Source organism: Miscanthus floridulus, chromosome 7 (assembly GCF_019320115.1).
Source record: "Miscanthus floridulus cultivar M001 chromosome 7, ASM1932011v1, whole genome shotgun sequence".
Classification (NCBI taxonomy): domain Eukaryota; kingdom Viridiplantae; phylum Streptophyta; class Magnoliopsida; order Poales; family Poaceae; genus Miscanthus; species Miscanthus floridulus.
This window is the reverse complement of record NC_089586.1, coordinates 118,303,869-118,322,946: the sequence shown is the minus strand read 5'-3', so window position 1 is coordinate 118,322,946 and position 19,078 is coordinate 118,303,869. Positions and strand designations below refer to the sequence as shown.

General features: G+C 46.4%; 1 protein-coding gene across 2 annotated transcripts; it reads left to right on the top strand.

The window, feature by feature from the left end:
* The first annotated feature begins 80 nt into the window (after positions 1-80).
* LOC136467715 (pyrophosphate--fructose 6-phosphate 1-phosphotransferase subunit beta-like) lies at positions 81-18,126 on the top strand. Of its 2 annotated transcripts, none has more exons than XM_066466486.1 (5): positions 81-338; positions 564-719; positions 1,115-1,190; positions 16,894-17,034; positions 18,020-18,126. In XM_066466486.1, the coding sequence occupies exons 1-4, from the start codon at positions 182-184 to the stop codon at positions 16,895-16,897; spliced, it is 393 nt and encodes a 130-aa protein (XP_066322583.1). In that variant the 5' UTR covers positions 81-181; the 3' UTR covers positions 16,898-17,034; positions 18,020-18,126. The 2 variants fall into 2 exon arrangements, with proteins under 2 accessions (XP_066322583.1, XP_066322582.1); XM_066466485.1 differs by having other exon boundaries at positions 1,115-1,236.
* The last annotated feature ends 952 nt before the right edge of the window (positions 18,127-19,078 follow it).

Genomic DNA, 19,078 nt, shown 5'->3' with positions numbered 1-19,078 from the left:
CGGGCGTTACTATCAAACGAAAAAAAGAAGGAAAAAGAACCACATATGATTCCATGCATGGAAATTGGACCGAGCCTTAGTCATTGCTAATGTTAGCAACACACGCCCGTGGATACGAGTCCCCTCCCACCTCCCCTCCTCTCGCATCATCGTGTTCTCCAATCCAAGACGAAGGCAGGCAATGGCGGCGGCGAACGGCCCATCACCTGGGAGGTTGGCTTCGGTTTACAGCGAGGTGCAGACGAGCCGCCTCCATCACGCGCTCCGGCTCCCCTCCGTCCTCTGCTCCCAATTCTCCCTCGTGGATGGGCCTCCCAGCTCAGCCACCGGAAACCCAGGTAACGAAGACCTGCGTCAGGATAATACTCGGGTGGATGATAAGTAGGTCCATTTGTGTATATGAATGTGAGTCCAGTGTCAAATCTATAAATGACCGATGTTTTGAGCAGGGACGGACCCACAGGGTATGCAGGGTTTTTCGTTGGCCTTGATCTTGTCTCATTCCTTGGTTTTTCGTTCAAGCTTTTTTTTCCTTACGTGCGGTTTTGGCCTTGTCGCCGCAGATGAGATCGCGAAGCTGTTCCCTAACTTGTTTGGGCAGCCGTCGGCAACATTGGTGCTGGCCAAAGAGGCAGTGGAGGGGAAGGCGCTGAAGGTTGGGGTGGTGCTCTCTGGTGGACAAGCACCCGGTGGGCACAATGTGATCTGCGGTATCTTCGGTGAGGTCTCTTTGATCCATTTATAGAATCAATCTTTTCAGAATTGCAACTAACAGTGGCAAGTTATCCATTTGGACATTTGTCTGTTCCCGTTTAAAAGTGGTTAGATAATAGGATTGTTCAATTGTCTGTTCCCGTTTATGAACATATTTATTTGGACATTTCTACCTTTTCGCCACATATATATAGTAGTACATGTCGTGGAGTAATATAATCTGGGCAGCTGGGCTGGGAATCGAATTTTGTTACAACATTTAGATTTGGAACTAATATTGGCTAATAAGTAATGAGCTCCGACCACTGATTAGTGGAGTCATTTAATTAAAGTTGTTGACTAATATGACGAAGTGCACGGCTATTTTAGTATCTTCTCGCTAATGCATCTGCCGGTGTAGATTTCTTGCAGGAACACGCAAAGGGAACCACAATGTATGGATTCAAAGGAGGCCCGGCAGGGGTGATGAAGTGCAAGTATGTCGAACTCAATACCGATTTCGTCTACCCCTACAGAAACCAGGTTATCCATGTTTTATTAGTGATTTCAACAAAATGATATGCATTTAACCATGGTCTAGTTTCCCAATGTCACATTGCTTTAGTTGGAAAGGCACATAGGTCTTTATATTCAGTTGTGTAACATGTCGATAGCATTCCACTATTTTTTTCGATCACGCAAAATGTTTGCGCGTCTTTGTATTAAGAGAGAGAAAATATTCAATACAACACGCCTTAGCGGCACCTTAGGAGGTCAATAAGTTTTACATGTGTAACACCCTTTGGTGTTACGCCTTAATCAAAACACTAAACAATATCATGAGCATCATGTTTATGTATTATTGCATGTGGTAAATAAGAAATTAGATTTTATTGCACTGATTCTCGAACTGAGCTCTAATTTATTCCTTGTCCAAATACTCTCTAGCACAACTCGACTCACTATTGTCATCCTAATCCAACTTCATCTCTCGCTATTTTCATCTTCTTCTTGATCCTTGGAGCACGCCTCAGCACACTCGTAGAGCAAGCCCGCGTAGCACATTTGCAGTATCCTTCACTGGCATGTTTCGCCACAGTGTCATTACTTTGCCGTGTCATGAATGGCGAGTTAGGTAGCAGCCTCTAGCGTGTTGCATGCGCTCTTCAGCAAACGAAGATGACCGACCACAGCAGCTCGTAGAAATTTGTATGTCATCCATTATTCTTGACCCGCACTAATGTACCCAAATAACATTCACTAGGATTCACCAGGTCATCACGTCCAACAAGCGTCGTGAAGTCCAAGTTATCCTTCCAACGTCATCTCCAAGTTATCCTTCCAACGTCATCTCTCTCCACGTGAGAGCTCCATAGCCACAAAGTCAAATGATAAATTATGGCCATTCACTAATTATTAGCATACCACTTGACAAGATTTATATCTCCATCAATCTCGCGACACGTCACTGTCATCTCTCGTTGTTCTAATCACTCCGCCTTTATTCGCTTGCTAATCACCTTGCAAAATTATCAGCGCACGTCGCGCTGCCATAGTGTGTCGCACACGTTACGCATTAATCTCACTCACAAGCTCGGCCCGCTGAGCACGCGCGCTCGCTCACTGCTCTGCAAACGCAGTGCACGCACCCTTTCCTCACGTCAGCACTGCAGCAGAGATTTTCAACACGTTAGTACTGCAGCAGCCAGAAAGCACTGTAGCTCCATAGGAAACACTGTTCATCCGAGAAACACGTTGGTCGCATCCAGCTGCTTTTGACCTGTGGTCTCCTCTATTGATTCCTTGAACTCACAGGAATGGTTCATTCCTTGGTCTTGACCCAAAGACTTGGACTATACTCATACACTATAGCTGAGCCGTGTCACACATTTGTCAGAAGCCTAAAGGCACTGGCTCTACTTTGACTTGTTAGGTGAGAGAGATTTGACCATGTATTACCTACCTGGTAGGCGACCTTCAATCCATCCCCAGTCGGCTCCATCAGATACGCACTCGTCAGAGGCCCTACACCCACCCATTTATTCGTTCAAAACTCACCGCATCCATGATCCATCCCACACGCATGTGAAAGGATCAAGATGCCCAAGAGGGGGGGTGAATTGGGCTAATTCGAAATTCTCTTGCAATAAACAAATCCTACGGATAGCCCAATTAACCCCTTGTGCCTAGAAAAGTGTTTCTATCAAACTAATGCACAACGAACTCACCACCTATGTTCCAACCTTACTCAAGCAAGCAATTCTATGGATGTAAAACAAGTATTGAATTGCTTAAAGTAAATACTCAAAGTAAGTGCTCAAAGTAAATAGGGAGAGAAAGGAACGCGGCGATGTTTTGCCGAGGTATCGAAGAGTCGCCACTCTCCACTAGTCCTCGTTGGAGCACCCGCGCAAGGGTGTAGCTCCCCCTTGATCCGCGCAAGGATCAAGTGCTCTTTACGGGTTGATTCTTCGACACTCCGTCGCGGCGAATCACCCAAAGCCGCTCACAACTTTGAGTTGGGTCACCCACAAGCTCCGCCGGGTGAACACCAAACTCCCAATCACCACCAAGCCGTCTAGGTGATGGCGATCACCAAGAGTAACAAGCACGAACTCTCACTTGACCACGCGAAGACTAATGAGACGATGGATGCACACTTGGCTACTCTTGATTTGCTAGTGAGGCTACTCTCTTGGATTCTCAAATCACAAACACCTCACTAGGAACTTGCTCTTCTTGGCACTCACAAACGTGTTTCTCAGCTGTTGGAATGAGCAAAAGTTACTCCACTCACGAGTGGAGCTTCTATTTATAAGGCAGCCTGAAAAACTATCCGTTATGAGCTTCTGCGGGGTGACCGGACGCTCCGGTCGTGATGACCGGACGCTCCGGTCAGTTCTACCCGCGAACCAGTAATTAAAGAGTCGACCGGACGCTGGCAGGGTCCGGTCAGCACTGACCGGACGCGTCCGGTCGCATAAAACCCTTACTGGAACCTTACTGGACTCGACCGGACGCTGAACCCTCAGGGTCCGGTCGCACTGACCGGACGCGTCCGGTCACACTTTTCCAAGTCTGGACCCTTACTGGAGTCGACCGGACGCTAGCTCTCAGCGTCCGGTCACACGACCCTCCAGCGTCCGGTCACAACAGACTTAACCACCTCAGTCAAACAAACTGACCGGACCCTGCGGCCAGCGTCCGGTCGCACCGGAGCCAGCGTCCGGTCAGTGTTTGACCCTCCATTCACTTTCAACTCTCGATCATATGTGAATGAAGTTTGCTCCAAAGGATCTTAGGCATTCATAGGAGCTACCTAGAGCTAGTTTTAACAAGTGTGCACCACACCTAACTCACTAGACTCAACTAGGTCAAGCTACCCGTTCATACCCCCCTTCATAGTACGGCCAAAGGAAAAACAAAGTCCTAAACTACTCTAAGTGTCTCTCCAACTCCAATCGACACTTAGAACTAGTTATCCTTAACCTTGTCGTCCATCCTCTGAAAACCGAAACGATTTCCATCGTAGGGGCATGACAACCTCGATTGCCCAATCGATCTCCATTACCATGACCTAACTTAATTGCCTCTGCAAAACACACGTTAGTCATAGTAATCTTGTATTGACATTAATCACCGAAATCCAACTAGGGGCCTAGATGCTTTCAATCTCCCCCTTTTTGGTGATTGATGACAATACCACCTCGAGTATGTTATGGAGTGAGGTTTTTGACGGGCTTGGTTCATATAAGCTTTTGTCAATAAGAACAAAGAGTTAGTCAAGCTTATATGACCCAAGCCAACACAATGTACTCAAAGGATATGAATTAAGCATGAGTACTAATAATAAAGCTCAATTGCTTCGAAGTATAAACGCGGAAGCAAACGCAAATGAGCATTACACAAATGATATGACATATAGATAATGCAAAGTAGAAATCACACATGTCAAATATCACAATCACGTAGATAACACTATCACATATATATAATAGTATGCATGAAAGTAAACACACGAATGCATAAGTAATAGTGTATCACACAAATAAAACTCCAAATGTATATAATAATCTAATACTAGATAACTAGCTCCCCCTAAAGCTCGCTCCCCTTGAGTCTACATACTCAAAACCCTCTCCCCCTTTGGCGTCAAACACCAAAACCTAAGGGTCGGTCGGCGGGGCTGCAGCGGACGAGTCGGGCGCTGAAGTACGTGGAGCAAGATGGAACTGGGCGCCATCATCATCTGATCCTGAGCTCTGAACTGACTGACCCTCTGAAGCAGGAAGTGTCGCTGAAGCGGTCTGGGTCTGAGCTGGGGCTGGTGCTGCCTGTGATGCTGCAAGTAAGTCTGTCGTAGGATCTGACGAGGCGACAGACGAGGGGAGCCTCTGAGTGGTCATGATAGGTGGAGCTGCTGTAGATGGTCCGGCAGTATGCATGTGAGGCGGAGTAGGCATGCCGGTCAACTCGCTGAATGATGCTCCAAGACTCCTGGAGACTGACGACTCAGGCACAAACAGCGAGGAAGACTGCTCTGGTGTAAAGCCCGTCTGAAAGGGCGTGAACTGCGGGGCAACACCCGGTGAGGCTAACCACTGGGACACCTGTACTGGAGGTGACGTGAACTGAACTGGAGGCTGTCCCTGACTCTGAAGCCCGATGGGCTGTACTGCTGGAGTCGTCGAAGTGGTAGGAGGCTGTGCAAGCTGGGGCGAAGGCTGTGGCATTGGGACCCCAATAGCTGTCACTACATGCTGCATGAATCCCATGAGCTGCTGCTGCATTAGTAGCTGCTGGTGCTGAAGGAGCTGCTGCTGCCGCTGGAACTCGTCCTGACGAGCCTGAAACTGTGCGAAGTTGGCAGCTGTCTCCTGTGCCTGTCGTGTCTGATCCTGCTGCATCCGCTCAAGAATAGCAATGAGAGCGGGGTCTGTCTGTGGAGCAGGTGGAGCAGAACTGGAGCTACCGGCCTCTGCATCGTGTCTGCGTGGAGGCATCTGAGGTATAGGCTGGTAGTCGTCGTCGGAGCTATCACTGTACTCGCTCACCTCCTGCTGTGCCTCTAGCTCCGCCTCCTCAGTAGCTGCAATCCCTCTGATGATCTCATCCTGCTGAGCTGCAGACTCTGGCACGTCGGGGCGACGGCTAGGCTGACTGGGTGCCTGAGGAGTGGCGTGTCTGATCCGCTGTGACAGGTTGTAAGCTGGGAACTCTGTGGTGGCACCTGTATACTCATCCATCATGCCAGGGGGCTTATCCATCACAACTCTGCGAATAAGGAAGGTGATCCAGTGAGCATAGGGAAGCTGCCTGCGACCCTTGAATCCCTCAGCTATAGTATCCTCCATCTCAGAAAGAAGGAGGTCCCAGATGTCAAACACTGTCATCTGCATGATGGCATTGAGAAGCCAGAGCTGTAAGCGAGTCAGGCCCTCCCTGTATCCCAACCTGGGAAGCAGTGTCCTCCTGATGATGGCCTCTAGTATCCTCGCTGTAGGAGTCAAGTCACTGGGGTTCCTGCTCGACCCCTCACCAAATGGCTCCTTGAAGCAATGCCGCACTAAGTCTGTAGGGGGTACCAACCCTCCATGGGGACGCCTGGGAGGTCCCTGCTGTCCATAGCAAACCTCATGCATCCTTATAGGTTGCTCCTGTAGTCTCAGTATCTCCCTGGCTCTGCCACTAGTCACTCTATGGTCTTTGCCGTTGAAGGCAAAGTGAATGAATCTGTGATGAGGATCAACATAGAGCGAGGCATAAAACTGACGGACCCAAGATGGTACATATATCCCCGTCCGTCCAATCAGATCTGACAGTCCTGGCAAATATGACAAGTATTGCCGAATGCTCTCTCCGGCTGCTGCCACAATGGACTCTATCTGACAGACCCTCTGTGACCTGAACACTGCCCCACTGTTAAGATATGCATTGTAGAAATCCTCATGCAGTGGCGTGTAGAACCCCTCAGCTGCTCTCTCATCCCTCCTCGGAGGAAACCAGACCTCAAACTCCACAAACCGCAGCTGCTGAACCTGCCTGGCTGTAGCGGCCCTCAAGTCGAGGTGAACCACTGGAGGCGGACCCTGTGAAGGACGTGAACCCCTGCGCCGTGTCACTGGCCTCGGTGGAACTGCAGCACTGGTACGACTCGAGCGGCGTAGCTGAGGTGCCGGCTCAGTCTCCTGACTCTCCTGAGTCTTCTGGGCTGGCTGAGGCTCTGCTGGTGGGGGCTGCTGCTGTGCTGACGGACCCTCCTCAATGGCAACCCGTCGTCCTGCCAACGTGGCAGTCCCAGCTGGACTACCATGACGACGCTCAGCCTCCTCAATCGCAGCTCTGAGTGCGGGTGAAACTGGCTGATCTGCAATAACAACTCCGCTGCGGGTACCACCTCTCTCTGCACGCTCTGCGGCCTCTGCAACAGCTGCTGCTCTCGCTGTCTCGGCGTCGGGGTACTTGCGCTTCTTGGATGTTACTTGCTTGGTTGACTTGCCCTTGGATCCGGCTGGCTGACGAGGCGGGGGCCTCCGATCATCATCGCCTGGGCCACCACCAACATTCTTGGTGCGAGCCATCTGAGCTGACAAGATGGTGAACTGTCGCTGATGAAGATCAACTGTCAATCTGCCGCTTTCGAGGCTTGGCCTCGATCCTTACTCGCGAGCTTGGCTCCGAGTTTACTGCCAACTGCCAGACGAAACACAACGGAAACGACACGCTGCACGATAGAATAGATGGATATACAAATAAATACCATATATCTAATAGTTGCGAAATCCTAATAGAGAAAGCAATGTAGATGCGAAATTGAATCGTATGGCTTTCTACCTGACGAACCGCGAACCGAGAAGAGGTAAGTTGTCACGCGGGGGATCTCAGAACCGGTTAGGGTTAGGTCAAATGCCCTAAATGCAATGGGGAACAGTGAATTTAGAATTTGATCTAGGTCACAGTTGAGATCAAGATTGAATTGCAAAGATTGCCATACCAATCAATGGGAGGATAGCCCTGGGTGGAGCGCGACTGGCGAGCGGGGGCCGAGCGTGGAGGCGCGGCGAGGCAAGGCACGACGGCGCGGCCAGTCAGGCGCACGGTGGCGCGGGTGCAGGCTGACCGGAGAGGTGGCGCGTGGCTGGGCTGCGACAGTGGCTCGGGCTAGGGCACGGCTGCGCGGACGAGAGGTGAGGCGCGAGGAGGCTGCGGCGCAGTGGTGCGGCGGCGACTTGGGCGCGGCGGCGGCTCGGCGAGGCAGCGGCAGCGCGTGCGCGAGATTGGGGGCGAGAAGGTAGCGGCGCTGGTTAGGTCGGAGCAGAGGAACACGGCACGGATAAATACCCCCCCGAACGCGACAGAAAGGAAAACCGGAAAAGAGTCCTTAAGACGCGCGAGATCCATTGACCGGACGCTCCGGTGGTAGCGACCGGACGCTACCACCCAGCGTCCGGTCGATTCCAGAGAGGTCCAAATCCTCTGGAATCGCGACCGGACGCGTCCGGTGGTCCTTGACCGGACGCAGGCAGGGTCCGGTCAGTACAACTTTGTCATCCTCCGATCGACCGGACGCTGAACCCTTTCTGACCGGACGCACAGACGCAGCGTCCGGTCACTCCTTCAACAGCAGTTCACCTCCTGTGAACTGACCGGACGCTGGACAGCAGCGTCCGGTGCAGCGTCCGGTGCACCTTTTTCAGCAATTCTTCAACATACCTTCGCGCTACCTGTTCCCAATCAAGTCCCAACTTGAATAAGATCCAAATAAACACCAATTGGGACTGATGTGAGTGACCTCTCTCAAACCCTCATATTTTTCAAAATATTTTGCCTTAGGCTATAATTCTTTTTAAGAAAGTAGGCAACAAGAGGGCAAATGGAACAAAACGACAAAACAACATTCATGCAAATGTAATGCTTGTAAGTAAATCTAGTTGCTTGTCAAGTTTGATCCAAGGTTAAGCTTCTTCACACGCTTTTCGGCGGTTATCTTAACCATGTTAGACAAGCCCTATATGCATTGCCACAAATTAAACAAGTTGTATTTTACAATGAATGCAAGGGACAACACAAGCTCAATTTTTTTGTGAAGTTACTAAAATCAAGTACATTGAGCTCGTTCCGCAATCTACAAAATGTAGCTTCATCTAGCGGTTTAGTGAAGATATCCGCTAATTGATCTTCGGATCTTACACCTTCTAGTGATATATCATTTTTGGCTACATGATCTCTTAGAAAGTGATGGCGGATATCTATATGCTTGGTGCGAGAGTGTTGAACCGGATTATTTGCAAGTTTTACCGCACTTTCATTGTCGCACAAAAGAGGTACTTTCTCTAGAACTACTCCATAGTCTAGTAAAGTTTGTTTCATGTATAATATTTGTGCACAACAAGCACCCGCGGCAATGTATTCCGCTTCGGCGGTGGACAAAGCCACACTATTTTGTTTCTTGGAGGACCAAGACACAGGAGATCTACCAAGCAAATGGCACCCTCCGGATGTGCTCTTTCTATCAACTTTGCATCCAGCGTAGTCCGAATCGGAATAGCCAATTAATTCAAATAAAGCTCCTTTGGGATACCAAAGGCCAATGCTTGGTGTGTGCTTAAGATACCTAAGGATTCTTTTTACGGCAATTAAATGTGTTTCCTTAGGACTAGCTTGAAATCTAGCACACATACACACACTAAACATGATGTCGGGCCTAGATGCGGTTAAATATAACAAGCTACCAATCATAGAACGGTAGAGAGTTTGATCAACCGAGTTACCTCCCTCATCTAGGTCGAGATGTCCATTTGTAGGCATTGGGGTCTTGATTGGCTTACATTCATCCATCTTGAATCTTTTGAGAAGATCTTTTGTGTATTTCTCTTGAGAGATGAAGATGCCTTCTTTCATTTGCTTGACTTGAAAACCAAGAAAGAATGTAAGCTCACCAATCATTGACATCTCGAACTCCTTAGACATCAATTCACCAAATTCTTTGCATGAGTCTTCATTTGATGATCCAAAGATGATATCATCAACATATACTTGACAAATGAAGATATGCCCATCAAGCTTCTTGGTGAATAGTGTGGTGTCGACCTTCCCAATGGTGAAGCCCTTCTCAATGAGGAAGTCCCGAAGGCGCTCATACCAAGCTCTTGGGGCTTGCTTAAGCCCATATAGTGCCTTGGACAACCTATAAACATGATTAGGATATCTAGGGTCTTCAAACCCGGGAGGTTGATCAACATAGACTAGTTCATTAATAAAGCCATTTAAGAATGCACTTTTCACATCCATTTGATATAGTTTCATTTCATGATGTGATGCATATGCAAGAAGGATACGGATGGCTTCTAATCTTGCAACCGGTGCAAAGGTTTCTCCAAAATCTAAACCTTCAACTTGAGAGAACCCCTTTGCTACTAGTCTTGCCTTGTTCCTCACAACAACACCTTGATCATCTTGCTTGTTGCGGAACACCCACTTCGTTCCAATGACTCTTGCATCTTTTGGTCGCTCTTCAAGATTCCAAACTTCATTGCGAGTGAAGTTGTTTAACTCTTCATGCATGGCATTGATCCAATCCGGATCTTTAAGAGCATCTTCTACCTTGGTAGGCTCATAGCAAGAGACAAAGGAGTGATGAGCAATAAATGAAGTGAGTTTTTGAGATCGAGTCATCACCCCCTTTGTTGGACTCCCTATGATGAGATCTTGTGGATGATCTTGTAGGAGAGGTGTATTTCTTCTATTGACCACTTGAGGAGGAGGTTGTGGAGCATCAACATCTTGTGCTTGTACCACCATTTGCTCATGGGAGATATGAGTATCTTCATTTTCTACTCTCCCAACTTTTTCACCATCTTGTGGTACATTTGATGAAGAAGGTTGGTTAATGACTTGTACATCATCTTCATCATCTTTTGGCTTGATGTCTCCCACCGGAATGTTCTTCATAGCCTCCCTCAATGGTTCATCACCTACATCATCAAGATTCTCATGTGCTCCTTGGGAGCCGTTAGATTCATCAAATTCCACATCATATGTTTCTTCAACCAAGCCGGTGGCATGATTAAATACTCTATATGCTTTGGACTTCAATGAGTAACCAACAAGAAAACCTATATCACAACGCCTTTGAAACTTCCCTAGGTGTTGCCGCTTCTTGTAGATGTAGCACTTGCAACCAAACACCCTAAAGAAGGAGACGTCCGGCTTCTTCCCATTGAGCAACTCATATGGTGTCTTGACAAGGAACTTTTGAAGAAATAGGCGGTTGGATGCATAACATGCGGTGTTGATTGCTTCCGCCCATAGAGCTTCGGGGGTGTTGTACTCATCTAGCATTGTCCTTGCAAGAGTGATCAAAGTCCGGTTCTTCCTCTCAACTACACCATTTTGTTGAGGAGTATAGGTTGCGGAGACTTCATGTTTGATTCCAACTTCATCACAATAAGCTTCTATATTTGTGTTGTCAAACTCTTTGCCATTGTCACTTCTTATCTTCTTTAGCTTCACTTCAAATTCATTTTGAGCTCTCTTGGCAAACTTCTTGAAACATGATGCAACTTCGGATTTGTCATGAAGGAAGAACACCCATGTATATCTTGAATAGTCATCCACAATCACAAGACAATAGAGATTTCCTCCCAAACTCTTGTATGTTGTTGGTCCAAATAAATCCATGTGTAGGAGTTCTAGCACTCTTGTGGTTGACATGAAGGCTTTGGTTGGATGAGTGTTTGCAACTTGCTTGCCGGCTTGACATGCACTACAAAGCTTGTCCTTCTCAAACTTGACATCCTTCAATCCTCTCACCAAATCATTCTTCATTAGCTTCTTGAGTGAGCTCATCCCAACATGAGCAAGTCTTCTATGCCATAGCCACCCAAGTGTTGTTTTGGTGAATAGGCAAGTTTTCAAGTTTGCATCTTCGGAGGTGAAGTCAACTAGATATAAGTTGTTGTATCTAAATCCATTGAATATCACTTGATTGTCATCTACTTTGGATACAACAACCTCCTTTTCGGTGAATAAGCATTGAAATCCAAGATCACACAATTGCCCAACGGATAGCAAGTTGAAGCTCAATGAAGCAACATAGAGTACATTGGAAATGGAATGATCATTTGATATTGCCACTTTGCCCAATCCTTTAACCTTGCCCTTTGAATTATCTCCAAATGTTATTTTCTCTTGTCCATCTACCTTTTCATCTAGTGAGGTGAACATACGAGGATCACCGGTCATATGTTGAGTGCAACCACTATCAATAACCCAATGACTTCCACCGGTCTTGTAGTTCACCTACACACAAGAGATTCAAGCTTTAGGGATCCAAGCTTGTTGAGGGCCCTTCACCTTCTCAACAAGTGACTTAGCCACCCAAATTTTCTTAGGCCTACTCTTGTTGGGGGGACCTAAGAACATGACTTTCATCTTTCCACTCGAATCTTTTCTAAGCATGTAGTGAGCATTGAAGGCAAAGGGTCTAGCATGCTTGGGCAAGGGTTGTGGTGGTGGAGTTTGACACTCATGAGCAAAGTGGCCTTCTTGTCCACACTCAAAACATCTCTTTGGCTTTGGCTTTGGCTTTGATTGTTGGTGTTGAGCTTGAGCCTTCTTCTTCTCTACACTTGCCATATATCCAATGCCACTTCTATCCATCTTCATGACGGTATTCATGAGTAGCTCACTTTGGAGATGCTTGCCTCTAGCAAACTTGCTCAATCCCACCTTGAGATGCTCTTTCTCCATCTTGAGCTTCTTATTCTCTTCCTTGAGAATATCATTGTTCTTCTCCTCCTTGAGTTTCTTGATTTCTTCTTTTAGCTTCTCATTCTCAAGGATCACCTCTTTGTCATGATCAAGAGTTTCTAGCACAATGGTGTTGTGACTTTTCATCTCTTCAAGATCTTTCATGAGCTTCTCATTTTCACTCTTGAGCTTGACAAACTCATCATAGTCATTGCACTCAACCACTTGCTTGCCCTTGCTACTAGATCCATGCTCAATGCTTTCATCAATTAAATCATCACATGAGGTAGCTATATCAATCTTAACAACATGGTTAGTAGCATCATGTGGCTCATTTGGTAAGAATTCTTGTGCAATAATAAGAGTATCATAATTGATCTTTAGAGTTGTATATTCATCTTTTAGCTTATTGTGACTAGTGATAAGCTCATTGTGCACCCACTCAAGTTTATCATTTTTATCTTTAAGCTCTTTCTTAGAAGATTTGAGCTCCTTAAGTTTGGATGATATGGAATCATTTGTTTCTTTGAGCTCATCATTAGTCTTTTCTAATGTATCACACTTAGCTAAGAGTGAATCATTTTTAGCATCAAGTTTTTCATTTGTAGCTCTACTCTTTCTAATGATCTTTGTATATTTTCTTAGTATTTTGACAAGATCATCATATGTAGGTGAGTCATCATCATCGCTATCACTATCATCATCACTAGCATGTTCATCATCACTACTATCATCACTCTTAGTTACCTTTCGTTCACCTTTGGCCATAAGGCATAGGTGTGTAGAGGATGATGGCGATGGTGGTGGTGAAGATGCAAGATCAATAGCAATGGCGGCCACCTTTTCATCGTCACTCTCATCATCGGATGATCCACTTGATGAATCAATGTCCGTGAGCCAATTACCGACAATGTAGGCCTTGCCACTCTTCTTCTTCTTGTAGAAGTCCCTCTTTTTGCCATCTCTCTTCTTGTATGGCTTGTTCTTCTTCTTTTCATCTTCATCACTTGAATCATCTTTCTTGCCCTTGTTCTTGAACTTGTCTTTCTTGGGCTTTGTGCATTGATGAGCTAGATGGCCAAGTTCGCCACAATTGTAGCAATCCATCTCGGAGATTGGCTTTCTTCTTGAACTTGTGAAGAACTTCTTCTTCTTGCCATCAAACTTGATGCCACTCTTATTTAGCCTTTTTAGCATCTTGGTGGTCTTCTTCACCATGAGGGCAAGGCTTTCATCATCATTTTCATCACTTGAGCTCTCATACTCAAGCTTTGCTTTGCCCTTGTCTTGGCTAGCTTTGAATGCTAAGTCCTTCTCTTTCTTCTTTGTAGAGGATGAGCCATCTTGTGGTGTGATGTGCATGTACATCTCATGAGCATTGATCTTTCCCAAGATTTGTGTCGGTGTAGCGGCGGAAAGATCACCTTGATGTAGCACGGTCACAATGTGCCCATATTTGTCAATGGGGAGGACACTCAAGATTCTTCTCACAACGTCGGATGGTGACATTTGAGTAAGTCCAAGCCCATTGACTTCCTCTACAAGAACATTTAATCGAGAATACATCTCATTAGCACTTTCTTTGGGAAACATCTCAAAAGAATTTAGCTTTTTAATCACAAGATGATAGCGTTCCTCACGCTCACTCTTGGTTCCCTCATGGAGCGCACAAACGTCCGACCATAGTGCATGGGCGTCTTTGTGGTTCCTTACACGATTGAACACCTCTTTGCAAAGGCCTCTAAAAATGGTGTTGCGAGCCTTTGCATTCCATTTTTCATAATTTACTTCATCGCCTTGAAGTTGGGCGGCATTCCTAGGTGCGGGGAACCCTTGGGAGGCGGCTCTAAGAATTCCAACATCTAGAGCTTCTAAGTATGCCTCCATGCGGATTTTCCAATATGGAAAATCATCTCCCTCAAAGATAGGAGGAGGTCCATCCCCGTGAGACATCTTGCTCTAAGCGATTAAGCTTATAAACGTGAGCACGAGGCTCTGATACCAATTGAAAGGATCAAGATGCCCAAGAGGGGGGGTGAATTGGGCTAATTCGAAATTCTCTTGCAATAAACAAATCCTACGGATAGCCCAATTAACCCCTTGTGCCTAGAAAAGTGTTTCTATCAAACTAATGCACAACGAACTCACCACCTATGTTCCAACCTTACTCAAGCAAGCAATTCTATGGATGTAAAACAAGTATTGAATTGCTTAAAGTAAATACTCAAAGTAAGTGCTCAAAGTAAATAGGGAGAGAAAGGAACGCGGCGATGTTTTGCCGAGGTATCGAAGAGTCGCCACTCTCCACTAGTCCTCGTTGGAGCACCCGCGCAAGGGTGTAGCTCCCCCTTGATCCGCGCAAGGATCAAGTGCTCTTTACGGGTTGATTCTTCGACACTCCGTCGCGGCGAATCACCCAAAGCCGCTCACAACTTTGAGTTGGGTCACCCACAAGCTCCGCCGGGTGAACACCAAACTCCCAATCACCACCAAGCCGTCTAGGTGATGGCGATCACCAAGAGTAACAAGCACGAACTCTCACTTGACCACGCGAAGACTAATGAGACGATGGATGCACACTTGGCTACTCTTGATTTGCTAGTGAGGCTACTCTCTTGGATTCTCAAATCACAAACACCTCACTAGGAACTTGCTCTTCTTGGCACTCACAAACGTGTTTCTCAGCTGTTGGAATGAGCAAAAGTTACTCCACTCACGAGTGGAGCTTCTATTTATAAGGCAGCCTGAAAAACTATCCGTTATGAGCTTCTGCGGGGTGACCGGACGCTCCGGTCGTGATGACCGGACGCTCCGGTCAGTTCTACCCGCGAACCAGTAATTAAAGAGTCGACCGGACGCTGGCAGGGTCCGGTCAGCACTGACCGGACGCGTCCGGTCGCATAAAACCCTTACTGGAACCTTACTGGACTCGACCGGACGCTGAACCCTCAGGGTCCGGTCGCACTGACCGGACGCGTCCGGTCACACTTTTCCAAGTCTGGACCCTTACTGGAGTCGACCGGACGCTAGCTCTCAGCGTCCGGTCACACGACCCTCCAGCGTCCGGTCACAACAGACTTAACCACCTCAGTCAAACAAACTGACCGGACCCTGCGGCCAGCGTCCGGTCGCACCGGAGCCAGCGTCCGGTCAGTGTTTGACCCTCCATTCACTTTCAACTCTCGATCATATGTGAATGAAGTTTGCTCCAAAGGATCTTAGGCATTCATAGGAGCTACCTAGAGCTAGTTTTAACAAGTGTGCACCACACCTAACTCACTAGACTCAACTAGGTCAAGCTACCCGTTCATACCCCCCTTCATAGTACGGCCAAAGGAAAAACAAAGTCCTAAACTACTCTAAGTGTCTCTCCAACTCCAATCGACACTTAGAACTAGTTATCCTTAACCTTGTCGTCCATCCTCTGAAAACCGAAACGATTTCCATCGTAGGGGCATGACAACCTCGATTGCCCAATCGATCTCCATTACCATGACCTAACTTAATTGCCTCTGCAAAACACACGTTAGTCATAGTAATCTTGTATTGACATTAATCACCGAAATCCAACTAGGGGCCTAGATGCTTTCAGCATGGATAATCATAATGAGGCGAGGTGATGAAACACTGTTCACCCATTCTACACGCATCCATCGTCAGCACAGTAGCGGTACGAGCATGACCTGACTGTGACCGCGTGCAACGAGTCGGCCTCTCCCTCCCCACGTCTCCTGCCTTTAAAAGGACACGCCGAGCCGCTGAGCTGTTCTGCTCCACTGATCATTCACTTCTCTCTAATCAAGTAACCAGCATCTCACATCCAATTCACCGCTTCATGTTCTACCATTTCCAAGAACACGCAAAGGTGCGAATAGATCAGTTGGTTAATCAAGCTTATTGGCCTCCTCTAATAATATTATTTTCTTCATCTCTAGAGCTCATTTGAATTTATTTATTTATTGCGAAATAAATTTTGTTAGATTCCTAAATTCATGATCTATCTGTTAGTGTAGTTAGTTCGTATAGTTCAGTGATACCTTTAAGGTTATTTTATTATTTTGAAATGCTTATTATTATTATGGTTATTTAGAGAATGAATTTTTATGATGTATTGGTAGAAGTGCTAGCCCTAGAATTCTTTTGCAGTAGATTCATTGTATTATTATGTGCTCACTGTAATTTTTGTGGCCTTAGAATAAGTGGATAAATATGGTAGCTAGTGCACCTTGTTTTATCATATATATATAGTAAATTGATATTAACAATAAGGATGTCTTTAGTTGCTAAGATAATATATGAAATATTTCATACCTATTTAGTGGGAATAATAGGTAACTTTGCGTATTAGTCATTAGAGTTAGCTTAGTAGCTTGGTAGATGTATTCTTATTTTAAGAGTTGTTGTTGCTGTATTACTAAGCATTGCATCATCATCACTGCATGCATATAGATAACGAGCCACTGGAGATCGTGACCTTCGGCGAGCAGGAGTACGACGAAGTCATCGAAGAGTACGAGGAGGAGATCCTCGTGCAGGAGGACGTTCCGGAGCCGCCCGTCACTGACTTTGCTGACACCGCGCCTGCCCAAGGCAAGCTCCGGTGCATAACCCCTATTTTTAATGATCACTGATATATATCTATGATGTGCATTTAAGTTACATGCATTTTATGGAAACTACATGCATAAATATATCTACCTATGAGTCCTACTAGTATAGGTCCAGTAGCTGCTATGCTTAGGATATCGGTAGCGTGAGTAACCTGCCGTTACTCGCAAATAGGTGATAAATATGATTACTCATGATAAAATGGTGGAAAGGAAAATGGTGACCGGGCAGGGATATGGTTGGGTTTTGGTGGGTGTAAAGGGTTATGTCCTGCGGCCAACAGGACATAGCTCGGTTACACTTTTTTCCTATCTGTGTCGATTAAGGACCGGTCGTTGCATAAGGCATCGTGGGCAAGTCACAGATTTATTGTCCCGAGCGTATACTTAGGTATGGGCGCAGAGAAGACTTGTTGCTCTCTTATCGTGGATCTGGCTCTTTCCGGACCGACTGATGGGAAGAGGAGGTGGTGGAGGTCCTTGCACCACACTGAGTCCGGGACTCAGGAGTGGGGGCTTGGAGTCCAAATTTGGACGGGGACCTAGACACCTAGGACAGGAGAGTGATGGGTTAGTCCTGCTTATGCCTGGGGTACAAGCAGAACGTGTGTTTTCGGGACACCCAGCTAGGCACATTGATTCGCAAATCGTCGGGCGATCCGGTACGGCTTGTCTCGTGTTTAGCACCGTAGTAAGAACTAAAAGTGAAAGAAGAAGAAATGGAACTGATTGCTCAACTCTTGCTTGAAAGTAGAACAGGTGCTTATATAGAATGGCTAGATGATAACTTAATAGGCTGATAATAATAATACATAACTAAGGACTCACTATTAGTATTGCTTTCTACCAAAAGAAACCAGCAAGCCATATAGCTTATCATATTCCTTGGAGTCGAGAAATTATTCCCACCAGTCAAATAAGTCTTACGAGTATATTGTGTACTCAGGATTTATTTATCCCTATTGTAGGTGATGCATGGGAAGTACCTTGTGTAGAGGATTCTTCTGGTGGGCTCAGACGGATCCTCGTCCCTATCGCTAGATGTTTATTTTTAAATTCCACTGTTTATTATTCCGCACTCTGATATTTGGTATTGTAATAATATACTTTTAAGAAACTCTGATGTATGAAATGGATAAGTATTGTAACTCGTTCTCATTATTGGATCCTGAGGAAAAATGTGGATCTTTCGGGTTCTCTCTTGGGGTGTGCCCGACGGATACCGCCCGCTATAGCTTGCTTTCGGGGTGCTTAGTGTCTGGTGGAAGACGAGCGCCTCCGTATATGTGTTATTTTGAGCGGTTCTGCCACAGTTGGTACTAGAGCCAATAATGGTTACGAGTTCATCACTCTTTTCAAAAACTTAAAAATTTGACCAACAAAAGTTTTGGAAAAAGTAGGATGCGATTATATTTGGTAAATAAATATAAGCCCTAGCAATATGGTATATCTAGGATAGCGGCACTAATTTTATCTAATCAGTTTTCTGCAGGTACACTGACTTACGTTGCGTAAGAAATCGTTTAGTATACGGAAAGTGAGTGTGCGATGTGCCGAAAAGTTTTCCGAATGCCACTATATTCTGGCTTGAGTGAACGTTTAGGTCAAAGCATGCATCATGATAATAGCATCTTACTTCAAATAAAATCCCCCTTCACGTATAATTAAATTAGTAAATTTATAGGACTAAGTAACGAAATGCTTTAACAAACGTGTTGTCATTTCTCTATCCCCTGCTTCTGACCTGGAAGGGTGTTCTAATGGATGGTTCATATCTCTTACAGATGAATCTAAGGTCCGGACGTGGGAGCACTAGTGCGGGGGTAGCTCACGGTCTTGGCGAGGGCCAAGGCGAGAGTGGCCGGGCCCATGAGCCCAACGGGGAGAGCCATGGGGCTCCACTTCTGGCCCCTCCTCCGCCACCACCTCCGCCGATGACTCTCGCAAAGATAATGGTAGAGCTGTTGGCTGCTCGCCAGGAGTCAGCTACTGCTCGCCAGGAAACAGCTCATGCCATGGACATTATG

What these genes read in the sequence shown, in the direction of transcription:
- LOC136467715 (XM_066466485.1), top strand. Translation starts at nt 182, where the DNA reads ATGGCGGCGGCGAACGGCCCATCACCTGGGAGGTTGGCTTCGGTTTAC. An exon ending in CTCAGCCACCGGAAACCCAG is followed by an intron (nt 339 to 563) that starts GTAACGAAGACC and finishes TTGTCGCCGCAG; the next exon opens with ATGAGATCGCGAAGCTGTTC. An exon ending in TCTACCCCTACAGAAACCAG is followed by an intron (nt 1,237 to 16,893) that starts GTTATCCATGTT and finishes GCATGCATATAG; the next exon opens with ATAACGAGCCACTGGAGATC.